The 21380-nt window shown below is 45.5% G+C and overlaps 2 protein-coding genes across 6 annotated transcripts in view; both read left to right on the top strand.

The window, feature by feature from the left end:
* The window catches only part of LOC118082703 (zinc finger protein 318), a 39112-nt gene that overhangs the window by 16353 nt on the left and 1379 nt on the right, over window positions 1-21380 (top strand). For 2 of the 5 annotated variants that reach the window (XM_060272915.2, XM_060272913.2), the window contains exons 4-6: window positions 455-1984; window positions 3411-3510; window positions 3799-4071. In XM_060272915.2, the coding sequence (XP_060128898.2) occupies window positions 455-1984; window positions 3411-3510; window positions 3799-4046 (1878 nt within the window). In that variant the 3' untranslated portion in view covers window positions 4047-4071. Of the gene's footprint in view, window positions 1-454; window positions 1985-3410; window positions 3511-3798; window positions 4280-9170; window positions 10128-21380 lie in introns of those variants that run through there. The other 3 variants (XM_060272912.2, XR_015949101.1, XM_060272914.2) reach the window with 3 other exon arrangements.
* LOC118081792 (uncharacterized) lies at window positions 14086-19569 on the top strand. Its single transcript, XM_088666559.1, has 2 exons — window positions 14086-17591; window positions 18643-19569. Exon 1 carries the CDS (start codon window positions 14506-14508, stop codon window positions 15904-15906), a length of 1401 nt encoding a protein of 466 aa, XP_088522685.1. The 5' UTR covers window positions 14086-14505; the 3' UTR covers window positions 15907-17591; window positions 18643-19569.

Raw genomic sequence — 21380 nt, 5'->3', positions numbered from 1 at the left:
TACTAACCCTGATGGATATGCTCTGCCTTCACTGTTGTGTTGGAGGTGGTATGCTTCAGAATACCAGTTGCTGGAAAGTGCAGCTGGGCATAGGGCTGTTGCGCTCAGCTCTTCCTTGTGGGCTTCCCTTGGACTTCTAGTTGGCCACTATGAGAACAGGATTCTGGGCTAGGTGGGCCACTGGCTGGGTCCAGCATTCTGTTCTCACGTTCTTAAAGTATGGCCCAGCCCTAATCAAAATGGCCATCTTATGCAGAAATAACTGTGTGGTATTTTGGAACTATTTTGTCTCTTTCAATCCCACTTTTATCTTTGTCTTAACAGTTTTCTGTTAGTGTTCTGAACTACTGACTATAAACCCTTTATATTAAAATTATGTCTGTCTGAATAGATTGGGAAAGTGATTAGCCTCCTTGCAAAATGTAATAACAAATGGCAATTTCTTTCTTTTTAGCCTGAAGTCTTTTCTAGCAATTCTGCCTCTCTCAAAGAGCCCTCTCTTCTTTTAGATCATCCTCCTTTTCCCCAGAGAACCAACAGCATTGCTCCTTTTTCAACTGAGGTGGTGAAATTCCTCAAACTGTTCAATAAAAATGTAGCTGTAGAACCTGCAAATATGACTTCTGAAGGCAATGTGCATAATTGGAAGCTGTATTCTGGCCAAAAAGAAAACATTTCCCATTATAAACAGAATTTTGGGAGCTTTTTGAATCAGAGAGAGTGTCATGAGTCCACATCAGAGCCTGAAGACCAGCACAGTGACTTCTTGCTTCCTCATGAAAGAGCCAGCCAGGATGGGAACGGCTTTTCATGCATTCTGGGTATGAAAACAGATTCTACCAGTGCTCAAGAAAAGAGAAGGAACAGCTTCCTTGATGATGTTGAGGATGAAGAGAAGTTTCTTTATGGTGATAATGGGGATGACTCATTTTTTATTCAAAGGATAACATTGAGTGGTGATAAAGAACATGGAAGAAAGACAATAAACTCTCCTCCTGCTAGTCCACCTGTAAAATCAGACACTTTAGAAGAATCCAGACCAGAGCATGAGAAAATTTTTGACTTGCTCAAAACTATTGGTCTTGACATTGGGGTGGCTGAAATTGGTAGGCTTGCTGCCCGCACTCAGGAACGACTCCATGGGAAGAAAGTATCTCGTTCTCCTGATCGTCATTCAGTGGCTTCTCGTAAACCTAGGAAAGAATCTAGGGAGTCTAAGGAAAGGCACTGCAGTCAAAGTGACACTCATTCTCCAGAGTCAAGGCGGAACCACTCTCCCTCTCCTCCTGATTCTTTCCCACCATCTAAAGAGATGTCTCCTGCTTCACATTCTAAGGACACTAAAAGCAAAACTGCATCACAAGATTATTTCCCACAAGAGCCTGTTCCCATGGCATCTCCAATTCCGTCTGCCCCACCTTGTCTTCCTCATATGTTTCCTTCTCCTATAAATCCCCAGTATAGCGTTCCATCCTTCTTACCATTTGGTGCAACTCATCTGCCACAAAACTATCCACAAAACTATCCACAAAACTATCCACAGAACTATCCACAAAACTATCTACAAAACTATCCACAAAATTATCCACAAAACTATCCACAAAACTATCCACCTAACTATCCACCTCCCACAATGCCCCCTCCTAACTATAATCCATATGGACAGTATTTCACTTATGCAGCTTCTGGCTGGTCCGTGTATGCTCCTCCCCAGCAGGCTGCTCCTCCCCAGCAGGCTGCTCCTGAATTTCCAAATGAACTTGGGTGTGGTATTCCAACAGTGCCACCAGATCCTTCACTTTCCAACCTCGGAGTTATTCCAACAGTTACCACAATACGAAGGAAAAATAAATCTACGGTTGTTCAAATCCCTCATTCCAAATTGCCTCCTCAGCCTACCCACACATTGCCTCCTCAGCCTACCCTCAAAGGTGCTAAGGAAAAAATATATGATGAAAGAAAGCGAGCTATTCAGAAACAAAAGGTGAGAATGTTTATCTTACAAGCAAACTTATCTCTCCCCCCTTCTACCACATTTCCTTTTCCTATTGAGAAGTGGGTAGTATCCTTATAGACTTACTTGTGAATGCCTTACAGCAGGCACCCCCAAATTGTGGCCCTCCAGATGTTTTGGCCTACAACTCCCATGATCCCTAGCTAACAGGACCAGTGGTCGGAGAAGATGGGAATTGTAGTCCAAAACATCTGGAGGGCCGAAGTTTGGGGATGCCTGCCTTATGGTTTAAAAATATATAATACTTTTTCTACTGCACATATTTTCCTAACACATAATGAAATGTGAAACCAAGTGCAGAATTGATTCCTTATTTAAGATTATATTCTTGGATTTAATGTCTGTTGTTTTACAGAAGTTCAAAGCACATAAATTTTATTAAGTTTTTTTCTGCACTTTTTATTTGACATTGGATGGATTATAGGTTTTTTTTAAACAGGATGTACCTCTAATGTCTTGGGCTATCTAACGGCTGTTTTTATGGTACTGTGGCAAGACATACCTTGTTAATTGTTTTTGTTGTTTATTACCTGCCCTTCACCCTAAGGTCTTAAACAGTCTCTCTTTAAGGATGCAATCTACATGCAGGTTCTGCTATTGGAACACTTGGTAACTGAAATCTCAGCCAAACATGAGCAGCAGATTCAGATACCCAAACAGATGGGGTTTGCCTTCTTCATCTTTTGCTGGTCAGCAGCAGCCATTTTGGGCAGAAACCAGGGAGGGAGGGGGAGAGATCAAACAAATTACGAAATAGAAGTGTTCCCATAGGAAATAATGGAAATCTAAGCTCATTATGTGAACATACTCCTAACAAACAATTTCCTGGGAACACCTTTTGTTCAGAAAGCAGGAGCTGCACGCATTTAAACTATTAAGCTTTAGTAAGTTTTGGTATGTTTCATGTTTAGTGGCATTTAGTATGTTAGGAACTAGGTGCAATGAATCACAGGCTGAGTTAGCAAGCATTCCACTTCTCCCCCCTCTTCCCGTGCTACAGCCCTTTGTGTTCTGCCGGTTGCCCCTCACCGGCAGAGACCAGCGGAACACAAAGGGGAACCAGCTGCAGCGCAGGAAGAAGCCAAAGGAAGATCAGCTGATCTTCCTTTGTCTACTTCCCTTGCTACAGCTGGTTCCCCTTTTGCTAGGTTTTGTGATCGGAGGTTTTTATGGCCACGCTTCGCAAGACGAAGCGGCGGCCATAGAAAACCTTGTTGTCTTGCGAGGCTACCTCCAATCGCAAAACCTATTCGTATAGCGGAAAATTCGTCTTACAGGGCATTTGTCTAGTGAGGCACCACTGTACTTCCTTTCAATGATTGTTGTCGTTTTAGTTTGGTTGTAATCCATGAAAGAGGGATTTTTAATACCTTCCTTCCCTTCACAAACTTTCCAGGTATTGGAGGAAATAGGGAAATTGAAGGCTGAACAAGAACCACGACAGAAGAAACTGCATTATATGACAGTTGAGTTAAACAGACTTACAAAACTGGAAGGTACTGCACTCATTTTATGCTTCCTTTTCCCCCCACAATCCTCTTTAGTGGTGATGCTGGACATTGCATAATTTGTTTTTATCTCTCGGTATTATCTTAAACATGGAATTAATTAGGGTGCAACCCAAATCATTGCAAGGTACTGTCAGTTCTTCATACAGTAATGCAAACACTGCTTCTGGCTTTTGGGTACACCAAAACGGTACCTTATAATTGATTACCCAAAATAATTTTGCATGTATTAATGATTTTCTTATGCTTCCCACTCCACCACTTTGACTGGCTTAGGGGAAATGTCGCGGAAGATGCGTAAGGCAGAAGATCCCTTGCTGGCGGAAGTGAGCCAACTACGACAGAAGATAGCAAATGAAGTTGTTGAGCTGGAGATACTTTCTGATTTGGCAGAGAAAAAACAATCTGAGCTTGACAAGGTAGCTCTGATCCTGGGGATTGACATTTTTGAGAAAGCTGGGAAGCAGTCTTCTGAAAATAAAGACAAGTCAGAAAAATCCAAGTCAGAAAATGGAAAAAAATAAGGAGAAAACTTGCAACTCAATCCAGGTAAAATAACCAGGCGAGCTCATATAATAATTACTTAATTAGCCTGGATATAAACGAGCCTTTTGCCCACGCATGTATCACCTTCGCTTCTCCCTTTTTACAAGCTAATAAACAAACCAGGAAGTCTTCAATTAACTTCCTATTTTTTGAGTCCTATGTTGTGAATTACTGTTTTATGTCTAAAGGAAAGTAAAATAGTTGTTAAGAAGTTTTGTCTCTTGGGTTTGGTTTAAGTTAAATGCCGAAACAATATAAAACAATATAATAACTCCACCAAATAGAAGGTAAGATATCTCTAAATTTTCTAAGCCGCTCAAGGTTAATCCTAAATCATTATCTACAGTTCCTCCCCTCCTTAATGGCTCTGTTTTCAGACTACAATGATGGGAGAAACTTTTTTCACTCCCAGCACTGGGCTGTCAAAACTCAGAAGTCTTTCAGAGGTAGGAGACTTTCACATGTAAAAGGTAGCAACAGAGAGTTCTCTCCCCCGCACCACCCCTTTTTATAAATAGTTTTTACTGTCATTGCAAATCAACAGTGATGTTTTGTTTTGTTTATTAAATTTGCATACTGCCCTAAATCTATAGATCTCAGGGTTGTTCACAACATAAAAACTTGACTAGGGGATGGGAGAGAAATTTGATCAGTTCTCATTGAATGCTGAATCTATCAAATTCTCACTTTTCAAAACAATATGAGAACTGAAACACAGCCATCCTTTAAAGTTCATCCTTACCCAGATTTTGCATTGCAGTTCTCCAGCCAAACAACCAAATGCATATATTTACAAAAATGCCTCTGTTGGGGGAAAGTGCATAAAAATTAATATATTAGTAAAAATAGCATACACATGATATTAGAGGAAATTGCAAAAATGTGTCCATTAGTCAGAACTGCATACAAAAATCTCTTAATTAGAAGAAATTCACACTAAAGTGCTGGTGTATTTTTATTATTTTTATAATTTTATTTTAATAGCAAATCTTTGTAGAAACTGCATTTCAGATTAGAAAAATGGGAACAGAGAGAACCAAAATGGATAGATCCTTCTATCCCAACTCTTCTCTCTAGGGCTATATCACTTACATGCATCTGAGAAAGGATGTTATGTTATGATGTAGCATCCCTCAATAAACATTGTGAGGAGAAAACATGGCTTCCTACTTCACCCTCCCCTCCAGTGCACTTGGAAGGATTATAAGTTGTACTGTAACTTTATTGTAGGGTGGTATAGCCCCATAGAGGATTCAGAGTACCAGCGCTGCTTTGCTTTGCTCTGGCTTTGCTATAGCAGCAAATACAGTGGTGCCTCGCTTAACGAATGCCCTGCTTAACGAAATTTCCGCTTAACGAAAGGATTTTTTGAGCGGAGGTTGCCTCGCTAGACGAATTCGTTTTATGAAAAATTCGTCTAGCGAATTGCGGTTTCCCATAGGAATGCATTGAAATTCAATTAATGCGTTCCTATTGGCAAAAAAAAAATCAATGCATTCCTATGGGATTCGCTAGACGAATTTTTCGTTATAAGAAAAGACCCGTGGAACGAATTAAATTCGTCTAGCGAGCCACCACTGTACTTTAAAAAGAAAAAGCCCTCTGCTGCAAACCTTTATCCAATTATGTCCCCACTACTGAAAGATCTCAGAAAGACTTGTCAACCCAGATGTAATTCTGTCACCTTCTTTCCCATTTCCTCTTTGACCTCTTCAGTGCTTAAGGCTCATATTAATTCTACTAAATTGGACTTCTATTCAGAATAGCAATGTATATGCGTGTGCACAATGTATATGTGTGTGACCAGGAGGATGGCACCTATTATGGGTAGGATGGAAACGATCATGGCAGTTTCAAGTACAATAGTTGCTATAAAATAAATGGTAATAATATATAAATTGTACATGGCAGTACTAGAACATTTAGACCATTCTCATATATCTATAAAGAAGTTGGGAGGCGGATTCTTTAAAAGAAAAATATCGAAACTCCACTGGTTTGTGTTTCAGTTGCCCTTTGGATATTCAAGAACTGACTAATAACAAACTGATCATTCAACATTAATAGAATGCAAAAGACAGATTAAGAAAAGTCTTATTGCAAAGCACAGTTTTTACAAGTGTTATGAGAACCAAATGACAGTGAGACATCATTCACATTGTTACGAGGAATTTGCATCATAGAAGGCAAAAGCAATAAAATGTGACTCTTGCAGCCATTCCAAGTATTCAGACAATTGTTAATTACAAGTGGCGCTGTGGTCTAAACCACTGAGCCTCTTGGGCTTGCTGATCAAAAGGTCAGCGGTTTGAATCCGCCTGACGGGGTGAGCTCCCATTGCTCTGTCCCAGCTTTTGCCAACCTAGCACTTGGAAAGCACACCAGTGCAAGTAGATAAATAGTTACCGCTGCGGCGGGAAGGTAAATGGTGGTTCCATGCGCTCTGGCTTCCATCATGGTGTTCCGTTGCACCAGAAGTAGTTTAATCATGCTGGCCACATGATCTGGAAACCTGTCTGTGAACAAATGCCGGCTCCCTCGGCTTGAAGTGAGATGAGTGTCACAACCCCATAGTCACCTTTGAGTGGACTTAACCATCCAAGGGTACTTTACCTTACCATTCTCAGTAAGGTGTTTGGGGCTGCAGTCTTAATTGTGCTGTTAGTAAAAATAAACATTATTCTAGAAGCTTTTTGTGGCTGAATATCAGTAAAAATGCTTAAAATATAAACAAGCATCATAAATATACCAATAAAAAGGACTCGATTTTGCAATCAGCAAATTGTATTACGGTATATCAAAATGCTTGGTACAGAAAGCCTTTTATAATCTGATTTCAGCTGTTAATGATTCTGCCATTGTGCATTCTAGGGCTCTAAATGTATAATTAGAAGTACATGTATAGATTACTCAAATTGCTACATTATATATTCAGAAAGATACAATTGCAGAAAGATACAATTTAATACACCAGTGTGGTGTAGTGGTTAAGAGCGTTAGACTTGTAATCTGGTGAACCGGGTTCACGTCTCCACTCCTCCACATGCAGCTGCTGGGTGACCTTGGGCTAGTCACACTTTGAAGTCTCTCAGCCCCACTCACCTCACAGAGTGTCTGTTGTGGGGGGAGGAAGGGAAAGGAGAGTGTTAGCCGCTTTGAGACTCCTTCGGGTAGTGATAAAGCGGGATATCAAATCCAAACTCTTCTTCCTCTTCTTCTAACATTTGCTTAGCCAACAACTGAAATTTTCTAAAACAAATTATTGTGCATAGTGAATTTTGCAATCCGAAAAAGTATGTATAGATTTGTGTTTTTGAAAAGATACATTTTATAGAGGATTTTGTGTACAAACAATCTGTTTTTCTACTGATCAGTAACAACCTGGTCACAGAAAAATCCGTATCTTGACAGTGAGTTACAGTGGTGCCTCGCTTTACGAATGCCTTGCACAACGAAAAACTCGCTAGACAAAAGAGTTTTGCGTTGTGCGAGGCATTCGTAAGATGACAAAATTTTATATGACCGCCGCTTCGTCTTACGAAGCACGGCCTTAGAAAGCGGCAAAGGAAGATCAGCTGTCAGCGCGGGAAGCTGACAGCTAATCTTCCTTTGCCGGGGGGATGGAGCCGAAACGCGGTGGTGCGGCAGCTGCCCCTGCCTGTCTTCTCCTTGGCTCGGGGAAAACAGGCGGGGGCAAGGAGCCACCGCACTGCTCCACACCCCGACACGGAGCACAACTTCGGAGGTCTCCGAAGTTGTGCTCCGTGCCGGGGGTGCGGAGCGAGAGGCGGGGGCAGGGGAAGACCTTCTCCCACCGCCGCCTCTCGCCTGCCTCCCCCGACATGGAGCGCAACTTCGGAGACTTCCGAAGTTGCGCTCCATGCCGGGGGTGCAGGGCGAGAGGCAGGGGCAGGGGAAGACCTCCCGCCGCCGCCTCTTGCCTGTCTCCCTTGACACGGAACACAACTTCCGAGGTCTCCGAAGTTGCGCTCCGTGTCGGGGGAGGCAGGCAAGGCGGTGGCTGGGAGAAGAGAGAGCCTCTCCCCCCGCCGCCTTGCACACAGCCGGCATCGGACGGGGCTTCGGAGACCTTCTCCAAAGCCCCGTTGCGTGGCGCTGCCAGTCCCCCGGAGCCTATAGGAATGCATTAAGTTTCAATGCATTCCTATGGGAAACTGGGACTCGCTAGTCGAAAAATTCATTACACGAATTGACCCGTGAAACGAATTTATTCCGTCTAGCAAGGCACCACTGTACTCTTAAAGGCATCTGTTTTCCACTTTGTCTAACATAATTATGACTATCACATGATTTCCTGTGCATACAATGTGTACCTATTTGAAACTTACCAATTGGATACTGTCAATGTCCACCTAGGAAACTGGCTTCTTCTGGCAACAGGTGTACTGCTGCCAGGCTCAGCCTGCCTAGAGGAGCAGCTCAGAAGACAAGAGAGCAGGCAACTGGAACAGCTGAGGAGCAAGTTTTTAAAATCCATTTAGCTTCTGCTTCTACTTACCTGCCAGGCCAATGGAAGCAGTGGAGAGTAGACCTATAGTATAAAAATGTTTGGAGGTTAGCTATAGCTGAGGAAATAACCTATACTGAAAGGAAAGTAAAAAACAGATGCCTTTTGTGCCATCTGATGGCCATGTATTTCATATACATGCAGATCCTGCTTTCCCAGTGCAATGCCGTCCTCTAAACAAGAAAATCATTTGTTACATCAGCATCCACATGACAAAGCTGATGATTTCCATTACTTCCTATGGAACATTTTTAATTTGTGATTTGTCCAATCTCGAGCCTTCCCTGGTTTTTTGCCTGAAACTCCCACAGCCAATCAGCAAAACCAAACAAAAGAAAAGCTGATTTGTTCAATTTCTCTTGCTCCCTGATTTGTCTGATCTTTCTCTGTCCCTCCATGGTTTCTGCTCAAAATGGTTGCTGGCAACAAGCAGAACATGAAAAAGTAAGGAAGTGGGCGAACTCCACAAGTGTTCCAGTAGTGGACCTGCGTGTACTAGTGAAAGGGGTCTATAAAATATGTTATCTGCATCATTACAAATCTAGATGTTGTGACCATGTATCCTTCTTGATAGTTGGATACTTCAGTTGGAGAAGATGACCTCTTTGTGGACGGATGCTGGCCTACAACCCTGAAAGAATAACGTCGGAGAATTCTGCAGAAAAACGAAAAGAGGGACAAATAGTATAGGGACATGAATACTTACCAGATATCTGGAGAGATTGCCGGGACGGTGTTACAGTTATGTTTATTTGTCTAGTTATATTTTGTTATACGTATATGAAAACCAATAAAAAGTAGTTATAGAAAAAGCAGTGGAGAAAGAGGCATTTGATAGAGTAGAATGGAGATTTTTCTTTTATGAACTGAAAGTATTTGGTATAATACCCCAATTCTTAACTTGGATTTGCTGGAAGTTGGGGAAGTGTGACCCTGTTGATTATATTGATGTGCTTCCAGAGGCAAGGCTTTTTGTGAACAAGGACATTGTTATTCCTTTTGAGACTGTGGAACTAAAAGTTACTATCCATACCATGTCAAACTTTTGTTTTCATTTTATTTGATCACACTATTTCCAGTCTATACCAGTGAGTGGATCATGCTAAGATATGTTTGGAACAAAACATTTCACCCTTTGCAACATATCCATCATCATTCCTATCATTTCCCTTTTCCACTCTTGTTTCCTGACCATGAATGCATGTATTTCATAGACCTGCATGTGCTTAAAAAAATTAAGTTGGAATGCTGGTATTTCAGAACTTTGACGTTCTGTTTGGCCATAGTCAGTTCTCCTTTTCCTACTGTACTTCATTTCTAATCACAATGTAATTTGTATAATGTGATTGAAAAACAGCCTATGTCTTCTGTACAATGACACATGCACACAATGTAACTGGCAAATACCTCTTTTTACTAAAAGTTGGAACATTTATTATGATCATTCATTATAAATTGCTAACAATTGCTGGAAACCTTAAATTGCAATTTTGCAAAAAATAAATAATAAAGCTGCAGGAATTTGTCCATATACACTGTGCGAAGGTCTTCAATAAAGAGATCTCTGGAACATTATAAAAGTAATAACATGCCTGGTAGTAATGGAAAGAAACAAAATTGCATGGATGGTGTGATCAGGTGAGAGCAGAAGAGAAGAGCTGTGATTATAGGATTGCTTTCTGGAATTTTCATTTGTTGTTGTTGTTTAGTCGTGTCCGACTCTTCGTGACCCCATTTACCCAAATCCAAACCATAGCCAAATAACCGTAAAGGGTAAAAGAGCAAAGAGGCATCCATACATAAAGTTTTTTGTGGATGAAAGGAAGAAACATCGTGGGATGTTTGCACAAGGATGACAAGATGGTGTGGATGCCCGGGGGGGGGGGCACAGGAAACTGAGGAAAACTGCACAATGTCTGTCTCAAACACCGTTGATGTTTCAGGGGCTTTCAACCATGGCAGCCTTCTGGTTAGGCCCTCTTGAGTTGGAGCTGACTCCAGATGGTGGTGTTAGTTGATGATTGCTTGATCCCTTGCCAAACGTGCTTTGGGGTCCTACAGCATTCTCTCATTTCTCCAGTACCATTATACATTTAAACAAAAATGCTGGAAAAGGGTTTTGTAATTACGGAGTGAAACAGTTTAATAATTAGTCTGTAAATGGAAACTGCAAAGTTTAAAGTACCATAGTCATGAATGATTCTGGCAAGTATATGTAGAATAGATAGAAGACAGAAACATATGGTGTGCCTGGTAATTGAGATGTAACCCATGGATGTGAAACTTGTAGCCTTCCAGGTGACGTTAGCCTTGCCATCAGCCCCAGCCACCATGGGCAATGATCAGAGATTATGGCAGTTGTAGTTCAACATCATCTGGAGGGCTAAATGTTCGGTTTGGGGGTAGCAGTTGTGCATGGGTTCCATGTTTGAAGGTATAGGAGACAGGATGGATCGCAGTAAGGAGAAATGTGATTGAGAGGAGAGAGCTACTAGCAATTCAAAGAAGGAGTTCAGATTCTAATGTTTTGTTGAGAGTCCATACACAAGTAAGAGAGGTCAATGCCCATGTTCTCAAACAACCAAAAGAAGGACTTCTCTTTTCTGGCAATCTAGGATGAAGGCACTTCTAAAGGTGATTCTTTTGAACCCCAAGATTGCTCTTCTCTCCATTTTTGCTGCGGATGCCCAGGACCTTACTCAAATGGATCTTCTTATCTGCCTTATCGTGGCAGCACAGCTTACCCATTGCTAGACACTGGATAACTTTAAATGCTGACCTGTTTGAAGTGTGGTTAATGCAAGCTTGGGACTTAATTTTAATAGAAAAGGTGGCAACAATTTCAAGACCGGAGGAACAATGCTAAATCAAATATACGACATGGTTTTGGTTTTTTTGTATGCTTTGACAACAGAACAAGGCTACAGACCGCTTACAGCTCATGAAGATTTATGGAAGGACACTTTAATTTGACTTGGGAAATATTTACATGATACTGAATTACTTTGAAATGAGACCGTGCTCTGGTGAGTCTTTATATCCTTTCTTACGTTGCTCAAATGGAGAAAAAAACAAGTCATTTTTAAAAACCCAGAACTTTTTGCATCTTTACCCTGCTCCCAGCATTGACCATGGCAATCAGTCTCACTAGAGTCGATTTTCAGTCTTTATCTCTACTGGCCAGTCGGCTGCAAGGTGTATGCGCATGATTCAATCAGCAATCACTGTGCTGCTAGGTTCCACCTTGATCTCCAGCTCACACTTTTTTTCAAGCAATTCCTTCTCTTGGAGAATGAGCTTTTAGCAATTTCCATTGAATATAGCCTGAGAGGACATTCATCCCTCACCCGGAGTTTCCTTGTGATTGGCAACATTAGCCAATAAGAAGTCATCAGGACACAGCCATTTGCATGGAAGACAGGTGTTTCTAACTGATGCCCCCAACCAATCCTGTACTTGCTGTGAAACTCCAGGTTTATCCAGTTCTTGTGTGCTGCCCACTAACTGGGTCCTGACTCAGTCACACCTCCTTGGGCTAGGGTTCAGTTTGTGGTGGAGTGAGAACAAAGCAAGAGCAAAGCTGGATTGCTCAGCTACCTCCAGAGAAGCAGGCAGCAAAGGGGAAATCCCTCTTGCTTTTACAGTCCTCATTGTAGTTACAGGTAAGTAGCCGTGTTGGTCTGAGTCGAAGCAAAATAAAAAAATTCCTTCAGTAGCACCTTAAAGACCAACTAAGTTTATATTTTGGTATGAGCTTTCGTGTGCATGCACACTTCTTCAGATATCTTCAGGTATCTGAAGAAGTGTGCATGCACACGAAAGCTCATACCAAAATATAAACTTAGTTGGTCTTTAGTCCTCATTGTAGTAAACCTTTTAAGTTCTCAGTCAGGCTGGATGTTACATAAAAAGCGAGGGGACGCCGATGAAAAAACAACAATAGTACGTTGCTACTTTCTGATGTGTCATTGGATATTTAGTTAAAGTATTACATGCGTTTAAGAGTTCTCAAAGGAGGGGACATTGGTTTCTTGATCCTCTCCTTGATATGAATATGTTGGCAGGCACATAATTTGCTGAGCTATTCCTCATTTCTGTAATGGATGTGTATATTTTGATTCGGTGTTCTCAATAAACATAATTTCTATCTTGCAAAAGACCTGTGTGAGTCACTGGGTAAATCTGCCAAGATGCATTGATAACATAATTTAATCCTAATACATGGGACTCTTGGAATATGTGTTTAGTAAAAGCATGGTTCTACTCAGGAGGTGCATCAAATATGGTAGGAGATTTTACATCCATGCCGACACAACCTGACAAGGGGCCGCTCGGGACATCGTGCAAAGCATGGCCTCCATGGGGCTGTCCCTAAATATGGTTGGCCCAACTCATAGTCACGGACATGCCTTAGACCTGGTGTTCACCTCTAGTGACATGGGTGATCTGACACTAAGTAAAAGTGAAACAAAAGAAGTGCCATGGTCAGATCATTTCCTGGTGCAACTGGACTTCTCCCCAACCCTTCCCCTCTGCAGGGAGGTGGGACCAATTCGGATGGTCCACCCCCGCCACTTAATGGATCCAAATAGTTTCCAGAGAGCGGTAGGGGATGCTTTATCCCATGTTGATGGCCTTTCAGCTGATTCCCTGGTGACCCATTGGAAGTAGGAGTTAACCAGGGCTATCAACTGTCTGGCTCCGAAGCACCTTCTCCAATTGCATGGAGCTCGGACAGCCCCATGGTTTTCCTCTGAGCTGAGGGTGATGAAACAATCGCTGAGACAGGTAGATCACCGGTGGAGGAAAACTCATTCTGAATCGGACCAGACATGGGCTAGAGCTCAACGTCGAGCCTACCAAGTGGTGATGGCGAAGAAGACTTTCTTCACCGCCTCTATTGCATCTGCAGAAAACAGCAGCAGGAGACTCTTTCAGGTGGTTCGCAATTAAACAGAACCACCTTTACCATCGGGGCCTTGTAAAGACCCCAAGATCTCCTGCAACAATTTTGCAAAGTTTTTTGCAGATAAAGTCGCTCAGATTTGAGAAGAGGTAGACTCCACCTACCTATTCCAAACCCTCCCAATCAGGATTCCCCCAACCCAACTTCACAGATGGCAGAGAAAACCACTTTTTTATCTTCTCACATAAAAAACCAAGAATAAGCACCAAATATCTGCATCTCCCCACCTCACAAGGATGATGGGGAATCCCCAACATAGAAACATATTAAAGAGCCAGCCAAATATGACATATAATCCCATATATACTGGAAGATGAGACAAAACACCTAGAGAGGGACTCAATTGAAAATATCTGCACCACAGCATACCTGTTCCTCCCAAACAAACAAAGAAAAATTCCCACAATACTTAATAGGTACACAGAAACCATGTTCAAAGCATGGAAAACAAAAATGGGCAAACTATCCTCAACCCCATCCCCACTAACCCCCCTGGCTTGCCACCCATTATTCTACCATATAGGTGATATGCCCAGTTCTTTATAGCATTGCCTTGTCAGAACCATTGATAGTTTCAGGGTGGTTGGGACGGCTTTAAAGAGTTCACAGTCTGAGAAGCTACAGAAGGGGGAGAGATTTAAAAGCCCTTCCAGCAACTCCCAGAATCTTTTGCTGATAAGACTGCAGGTTAATAATATTTCCTGAACTGAGTCTCTTCTTAGTCTCTTTATCATCGTGTTTTTGTTATAAAGGCTCTTACGTAGACGAGGCTTAGAGGGAGCTTGCCTTGACGCCATTATCCCGGAAGTCCTCGCCATGCAGCATTAATAATATTAGTTATAATTAATTGTAATTAATAATAAATAAATAAAAAGTGCTAATTTGGCCTGTGCATGGTTGTTAGCATGGTTAGCATCCAAAGGATATTGCTGACAACAGTGTAATGGCTTCTAAAAGGAAACAACAGGCACCATCTTCTGCCCCTCCCCCAAAATGCCCCAGTTCTAGCGGGTCTCATGTTCAAGATGGGGCAGGGAGGTCTGGTGCGTCTTGCAATCCTAGAGCCTTGTCTCAATTTTTCTCTGCTTTTGAAATTTTTTATCAGCAGTTTAGGCTCATGGTCACTGGAGCAGCTTCTCCCATTGAGGATACCCCTGACTGCATACCAGATACGGCATCAAGCAGTGAGGAACTTCCTCGTTTTTCTGCCACCTTATCCAGCGATTCTTGGGGGGGGGGTAACAATCTTTCTCAGCGCCCCCAAACACATTCACAGGCATCGCATTCCCGATTTGCCAATCCCCGATCCTCTGGTAGTGGGGCTCGTTCTTCCAAGTCTAACCCTTTGCCTTCTCAGTCTACCCCTGACTTTCCTAGTATTCTGGAGGACTCACAACGCCCTTCTCAGGCTCTACCCATGGAAGCTGGCTCAGAAACATCATTGGAGGACAAGACTCAGGAGCAGCCGGCGGTTGCAGGACAACATCTAGTGATTATTGAAGTACAGGATAAGAGGAAAAAGTCAAAGAAGCATTCATCTAAGAAGAACCAGAGGAGTAAGCCTTCAGATACTGAAGAGGATTCAGGTACTTCTTCCTCAGATTCTGATATTGATGCCCCCTTGGAAGGGTATTGGGGAATTGGGGAGGATGTATCTGGGCTTTCCCTATGGGCTCATGAGAGAAGGGCAAACTCTCACCATGACATTCAATGGCTAGAGGAGGTAAAGACGCCCACTAATGTTTCCACAGATATCATCCTTGGGAATCACCTGTCCCGAAGGAAAAGGGCAAAAATATTGAATGGGGATTATGTGGACATCTCTCTGCTTCCACTGGCTAGGATCTCAGGAAAAGGGGAGAAGAAGCAATCCCATGGCAGGTGCAGGTACAGGGCTTCTCATGCTGACAGGACGTTCGAGAACTGGTTAGATAGGTTCCAGGTTTCTATGGGGGTGGTCGTTGCTGCTTACCCCAAACGTGCTATGCATCTCATGGCTTATATGTCCCATGTGAGGAGGGCCTTTGCTTTGGCAGGGGAGTCAGCGGTTCTAACGTATCATGAGGATTTTCATAGAAACGCTTCTCTGCTGCCCACCACACATTGGGACCTGAGGGACCAGAACTACTGGATGGAGCATGTGGGTCCTTATGTCGAGAAGCAGCAGCCTGATGCCACAAAATTTGGGAAATTCAAGGCAAAGAGAGATCCTTGCCGTAGGGTTTGTTGGGAGTATAACAAGGGTGTGTGCCAGAGGCCAAACTGTAAGTACGCACTCGAATGTGAGAGGTGCTTAGTTAACCACCCGGCATCCTCATACTTTCAAGGAAAACAGCCTTTTTGAGGCAGTAGGGGGCATTTCCACCAGGGGTCAAGAAATGCTCCCAGCCCCTTTCAAGGATCCTCCTCAAACCATTATTAATATGTCCCTTGGTCTGGCATTCTCTCCTGTTAAGCTCCCACCCTTGAGAATCCTTCTTGACAAATACCGTAATAAAGAGGTGGCAAAATACCTTTGGGATGGGTTTTCTTATGAATTTAGGATCCCTGTCTCGTACCCCCCCTAATTCTGGGGACCCCCCCAAGCCAAACATCTGTTAGGGAAATGCCAGCTATTGCAAAAAAGAAAATAAACAAGGAAATTTCAGCTGGCAGGTTGGCCGGCCCCTTCCGGGAGCCACCTATATTAGGTTTACACATTTCTCCTTTGGGTATTGTTCCCAAAAAGACCCCAGGAGAGTATCACATGATTCACAACCTATCGTATCCTAAAGGCGGCTCGGTCAATGATGCAATACCACAGGAACTTTGTTCCGTGAAATATGCCTCCTTTGACCAGGCAATAAAGCTTATTCGCAGGTTCGGCATTGAGACATTGTGACATTGAGTCGGCCTTCCGTCTCCTACTGGTTCACCCAGAGGACTTTTGGTGGCTAGGTTTTAAGTTTGAGGGTGCTTATTTCATAGACAAAGCCATGCCGAAGGGCTGCTCTGTAGCATGTGCAGCATTTGAGACTTTTGGTCCCTTCGCTTTAGAACTGGTTCTGAGGGGGTGACCCATTATCTTGATGATTTTCTTCTCGTCGCTAGTGCTAATAGCCCTGACTGTGCTTCTCTTTTAGAGGCTTTCACATCTCTTGCTGAGGAGCTCGGAGTACCTTTGGTGGCAGACAAGATGGAGGGTCCAGTTTCAACCATGACCTACTTGGGCATTGAGTTGGACATGATCACACAGACATCTCCGCTACCAAGGGAGAAGTTAACAGCCCTTAAGGAAATAATTCTGCAACTTCTTCCTCTCAGGAAGGTCACCCACATGCAGATTCAATGCCTCCTGGGTCACCTCAGCTTTGCTTGCCGGGTAGTGTGCATGATTGGCTAAGCTTTCCGCTGGACTGCGTGCTCCTCAACACAGGGTGTGCCTCTCTAAGGTGGTCAAGTCAGACCTTGAAGTTTGGTTAAAGTTTCTGAATAAGTATAATGTGGCAGGACAATTTGAAACTGTGTTCAGATTTTCAGGTACAGTCTGATGCAGCAGGTTCTTTGGGGTTCGGTGTTTACTTTAGGGGGCGATGGTGTGCTCATCGCTGGCCTACTGGCTGGCAGGGGAAATCTATTACGCGTGACCTCACCTTAAAAATCTTTCCAATCGTAGTTGCGGTACACCTGTGGGCAGATGACTTCAGGAATCACCGGGTATGCTTCTGGACCAACAACCAAGCGGTCGTCAGTATCCTGTCGAAACAATCATTGCGCTCCCTTAGGGTGGCAAGCCTGCTCCGCTCCTTTGTGCTGTTATGCTTAGAGTTGAACATCTATTTTTCAGCAAAATTTATACCTGGGGTTAACAATGATATTGCGGATGCTCTATCTTGTTTTCAGATGGACCGCTTCCGCTTATTAGCACCAGAGGCACAGCAATTGCCGGAGCCATTCCCGGAGGACCTTTGGAGCCTTGGGAACGTGACGTCTTGAAAGGAGTGTTGGCATCAGTGGCCCCGTCCGTCCACACTTAGGTCCTATAAAAAGGTGTGGTTGGATTTTATGGAATTCTGGTGCAAATCCACTAAGGCTAGGCCGGACACCCCCCCTAATAGGGAGGAGGTTCTGCAATACTTGGTGCATTTGAGGGAGTTGGGGTGCGCTGCAAATACGCTTAACATTCAGGCTGCCGTGATTGATTTCTTTCTTTTGTAAGTCTGTTTACTCTATAGACCAGGCATCCCCAAACTGCGGCCCTCCAGATGTTTTGGCCTACAACTCCCATGATCCCTAGTTAACAGGACCAGTGGTTGGGGAAGATGGGAATTGTAGTCCAAAACATCTGGAGGGCCGAAGTTTGGGGATGCCTGCTATAGACCCTTGTGTGGACTTCTTAGTCCGCAGGTCACTTGCGGGCTGGCGCAGGCTACAGCCTCCCAGCGGCGATGGTAGAAGGCCCATAACTCCCAGCGGCGATGGTAGAAGGCCCATATACTATGCCAAATCCATAAAAAATTACGGCGTATCTGTTGGTCCAAGTATGAGGCTCAACTGTTTTCAGCTGCATACTCCATCGCCTTCTTTGGTGCTCTCCGTGTAGGTGAAGTGGTTTGTGAGGGTCAACCTGATTCAGCTACTCGTGGAATTAAAAGATTTAACCTTGTCCAGAGCTAATCTTGTTTGTTCATGTCCGACATTCCAAAACTGACCAGCAAGGAAAGGGGACCATTATTCAGCTTCAGGCAACTGGTCGCAAGAGACCATGTCCGGTAAAAGACACTAGGCTTTTTTTGTACTTGAGACCAACCATTTCAGGCCCATTCCTGATACATCTGAATGGCTCCTGCCTTGCACGGCATCAGTTCATGCGGGTTATGCGAAGGGTGATTGTGGCTTGTGGCCTCCCCCCAGCTGAATTTGCTGCTCATTCCGTTTGAATCTGTGCTGCCACCACGGCGGTGCATTTGGGACTCTCAGCTGAAAGGATAAAGGACTTGGGGCAGTGGAAGTCTGATGCCTTCAGGGGGTATATTCGTAAGACCTTGTGATTTATCTAGATGCACCTGACTCGGCTTTGTTATCTTCTTTTGCTTCCAAGAGAATTTAGGGTGCACATTTGGATCATAGTCCAGAGCATCGTTCACTGGGCTTGAGCTCGCGCCTTCGATCATGGCCTGGGGTGCAGATTGGATCTACCTCCGAATGTTAAGTTTCCTGGATCGCTCAGAGGGGAATGCACTGGGCGGAATTCCTGCCAGCAGAGAAAGCCTGATGTCCTTGTTATTCAGCTGGGAGAAAATGACTTGGCCTATTGAAAAGGCGTGGACTTGATGTGGAACATCTACAGTGACTTTGACAAGCTGATTGCCTCTTTTCCAAATTTAACCCTACTTTGGTCATCGCTGCTGGAGAGGCGTGTGTGGAGGGACTGTGGGTGTCCTATTGTGATAAACAAAGCCAGGAAACTATTGGACCGTTCAGTGGTTTGTAGAGTGGCAGTGCTGGGGGGTCAGGTAATCGACCACCCCACCATTCAGTTCAGCAAGGTGGCCCTCTACCACGAAGATGGCATGCATCTTTCCAATGTGGGAAATGATGTGTGGTTGAATGATATAATTACAGGCATTAGGGATTGGTTGCAGGTGTTGAGGGTATTGGCAGCGAGGCTTTTTGGCTCGGGTGGCGGTTAAGCATTGGAATAGTTCTGTAGATGGAAAGAGGGGAGGCAGTGCCATCACCTGTCTGGCACATTGAAGGGTAGTCTGTTAAAGGATTCCGGGGGGCGTGGCCCTGTCCAAAGCCTAGGGAGGTGAGGGCCTAAGGCACGCCCTCTATCAGTGACCCTGGGGGAGCTCCTAGTTGATGTGCATCAGCAGGACTCTCTCTACTGGTGGTTAACCCTTCCCGGACTTCCAGCACATGGGCTGGAATCAGATATAGTCGGTTAGATCCAATGCCTAAGCCAATACTGCTCATCACCTGTAAACAATAAAGTTGTGGCCTGTTTTAGCCCATTAACCTTAAATAATTGTGTCATGTGTCATTTCTACCTGGGAGGGTCGGGAACTCACCACACAAATGACACCTTTGCTTCCATACTGAAAAAAGTACCAGAGCTCTGAAATGCTTATGTACCAAGTTTAGGTTAGCCAAGGATAAAATACAAGACACCTTCCTAGGGAAATGATCTCCCTTTGTTTCATACATGAACACTAACAGTGTTCTGCAGAGCAGGGGCATACCCAGGATCAAAACTAGGGGGGGGCAAGCCATGGTCGTTCAGGGGCGGGGCCAAGGCATGGGAGGGGAGGGGCCACAAAGTGGGAATGTGGGCAGGGCTACAGGGCCAGCGGGCCCGATGACTCTGCGGCGGCTGCAGCTGCTAAATGAACCCCCTAAACTCTCACACGAAATCCCCCTGCTCTGAAGCAGGGCCGTCTCTAGGCCAGGGTCCAGTGGTGCGGGGCGCCGCTGCGCCCGCTGAGAGGCGCGGCGGAGGCCACTCCAGGCGCACCTCTCAGCTGTTCAGCGGCTTCAGGCTGCTTTCCGGAGGTGCGTGGGCCTGGGGCCGCCCCCGCCGTGCGCAGGGGCGTCGCAACGGGGCGGGCAGCACCCCCTGGCCCAGGGCTGGCCCTACGGCCAGGCTGGGTTGCGCAGGGCTCCGGCCCTCCAGGCGGCAGCTGCGCAGTGAGCTGCGCCCGCTGTGCCGGGAAACGGGGCGGGGTGGGGGCACCAGAGGGATCCGTCACACCACGGTGCCAGGGCGCCAGGTATGCTTAAAACGGCCCTGCTCTGAAAACACCGCTCCCATCCATTTACGGCTACCCACCCCCCTGAAAAACCCCTTTGGGCCCCGCTTTCCCTCCTCCAGTTCTCCCCGAAGACTTGCCAGTTCCCACCCTATATATCTGGGATGGGGAAGGAGCTCAGAGGTCTGCTAGTCCTGGGGGGGCCATCCCCCCGTGGCCTGGGAGGATAATGGGGACCCTCCCGCCAAGCTGAGATCCTCAAAGAAGAAGAAGCTGCCACCGCCGCCTCCCCATCGCAAGGGAGCAAAATATGGGAAAGGTGGGGTGGCGCAGCGCAGGCGAGCGAGCCCCCCCAGCTGCGACCCTACGGCAGCTGCGGCGGCTCCCCCGCCCTCAACGCCCCTCTCTCGGCAGGGGCAGCAAGGGAGAGCGGCTGGGTGGGCATTGCAAAGAAGGAAACAGCAGCCAATGCCCGGAGAGGGCAATGCACGCAGGGGGAGCAGAGAGCTGTGCCGCCCCCCAAGGCAGCTCCTTTCCTATTGCCGGGGCGGGGGCGGCGAGGAAGGGTCACTGCCGCTGGGCTACTCCTGCCGCCGGCAATCCGGCGCAAACGCCCGCACGCAGCTTCCTTGCAGCAGCCACGACCACCGCCTTCGGACGCCGCCCCCCACTCCTCCTTTGCGGGCTTCTGCCCACCGAGGCTGAACTGGCTCCTGTCAGTGCACTTCCTCTCCCGGCCCAGGAGGAGTCTCAGTAGCAACTCCTAACTCAGGGGGGTAGGGGGTGCGGAGGGGGGAAGGGGGCGATTCCCAGCCCGCGGCGCCGATGATCGCAGTGCAGCCTACCGGGAGGCAGAGCGCGGCAGCGGCTGCAACCAATGCAGGGAGCCACTTCTCCTTCGCTTGCCAGCCCAGCAGAACTCTTAGGCAGGAGAGGTTGCCGCCCGGCAGGGCTTTCCATTGGGAGGCGCGAAGGCTTTAGTGGGCGGGAATTGGTGCAAATGTAGGCAGGGCGGGTTGAGAGGAGGAGCCGCAGCCGAGGAGCCGCGGCACCAGCAGTGTTTCCTCCCCCCCTCCCTTCCCGTGTC

This window comes from Zootoca vivipara, chromosome 3, assembly GCF_965207765.1.
Source record: "Zootoca vivipara chromosome 3, rZooViv2.hap1.1, whole genome shotgun sequence".
In the NCBI taxonomy this organism is placed as follows: Eukaryota; Metazoa; Chordata; class Lepidosauria; order Squamata; family Lacertidae; genus Zootoca; species Zootoca vivipara.
The sequence above is the reverse complement of the archived record's forward strand: the minus strand, read 5'-3'. Positions and strand labels throughout refer to the sequence as shown.

What these genes read in the sequence shown, in the direction of transcription:
- LOC118081792 (XM_088666559.1), top strand. Translation starts at nt 14,506, where the DNA reads ATGGCTTCTAAAAGGAAACAACAGGCACCATCTTCTGCCCCTCCCCCA.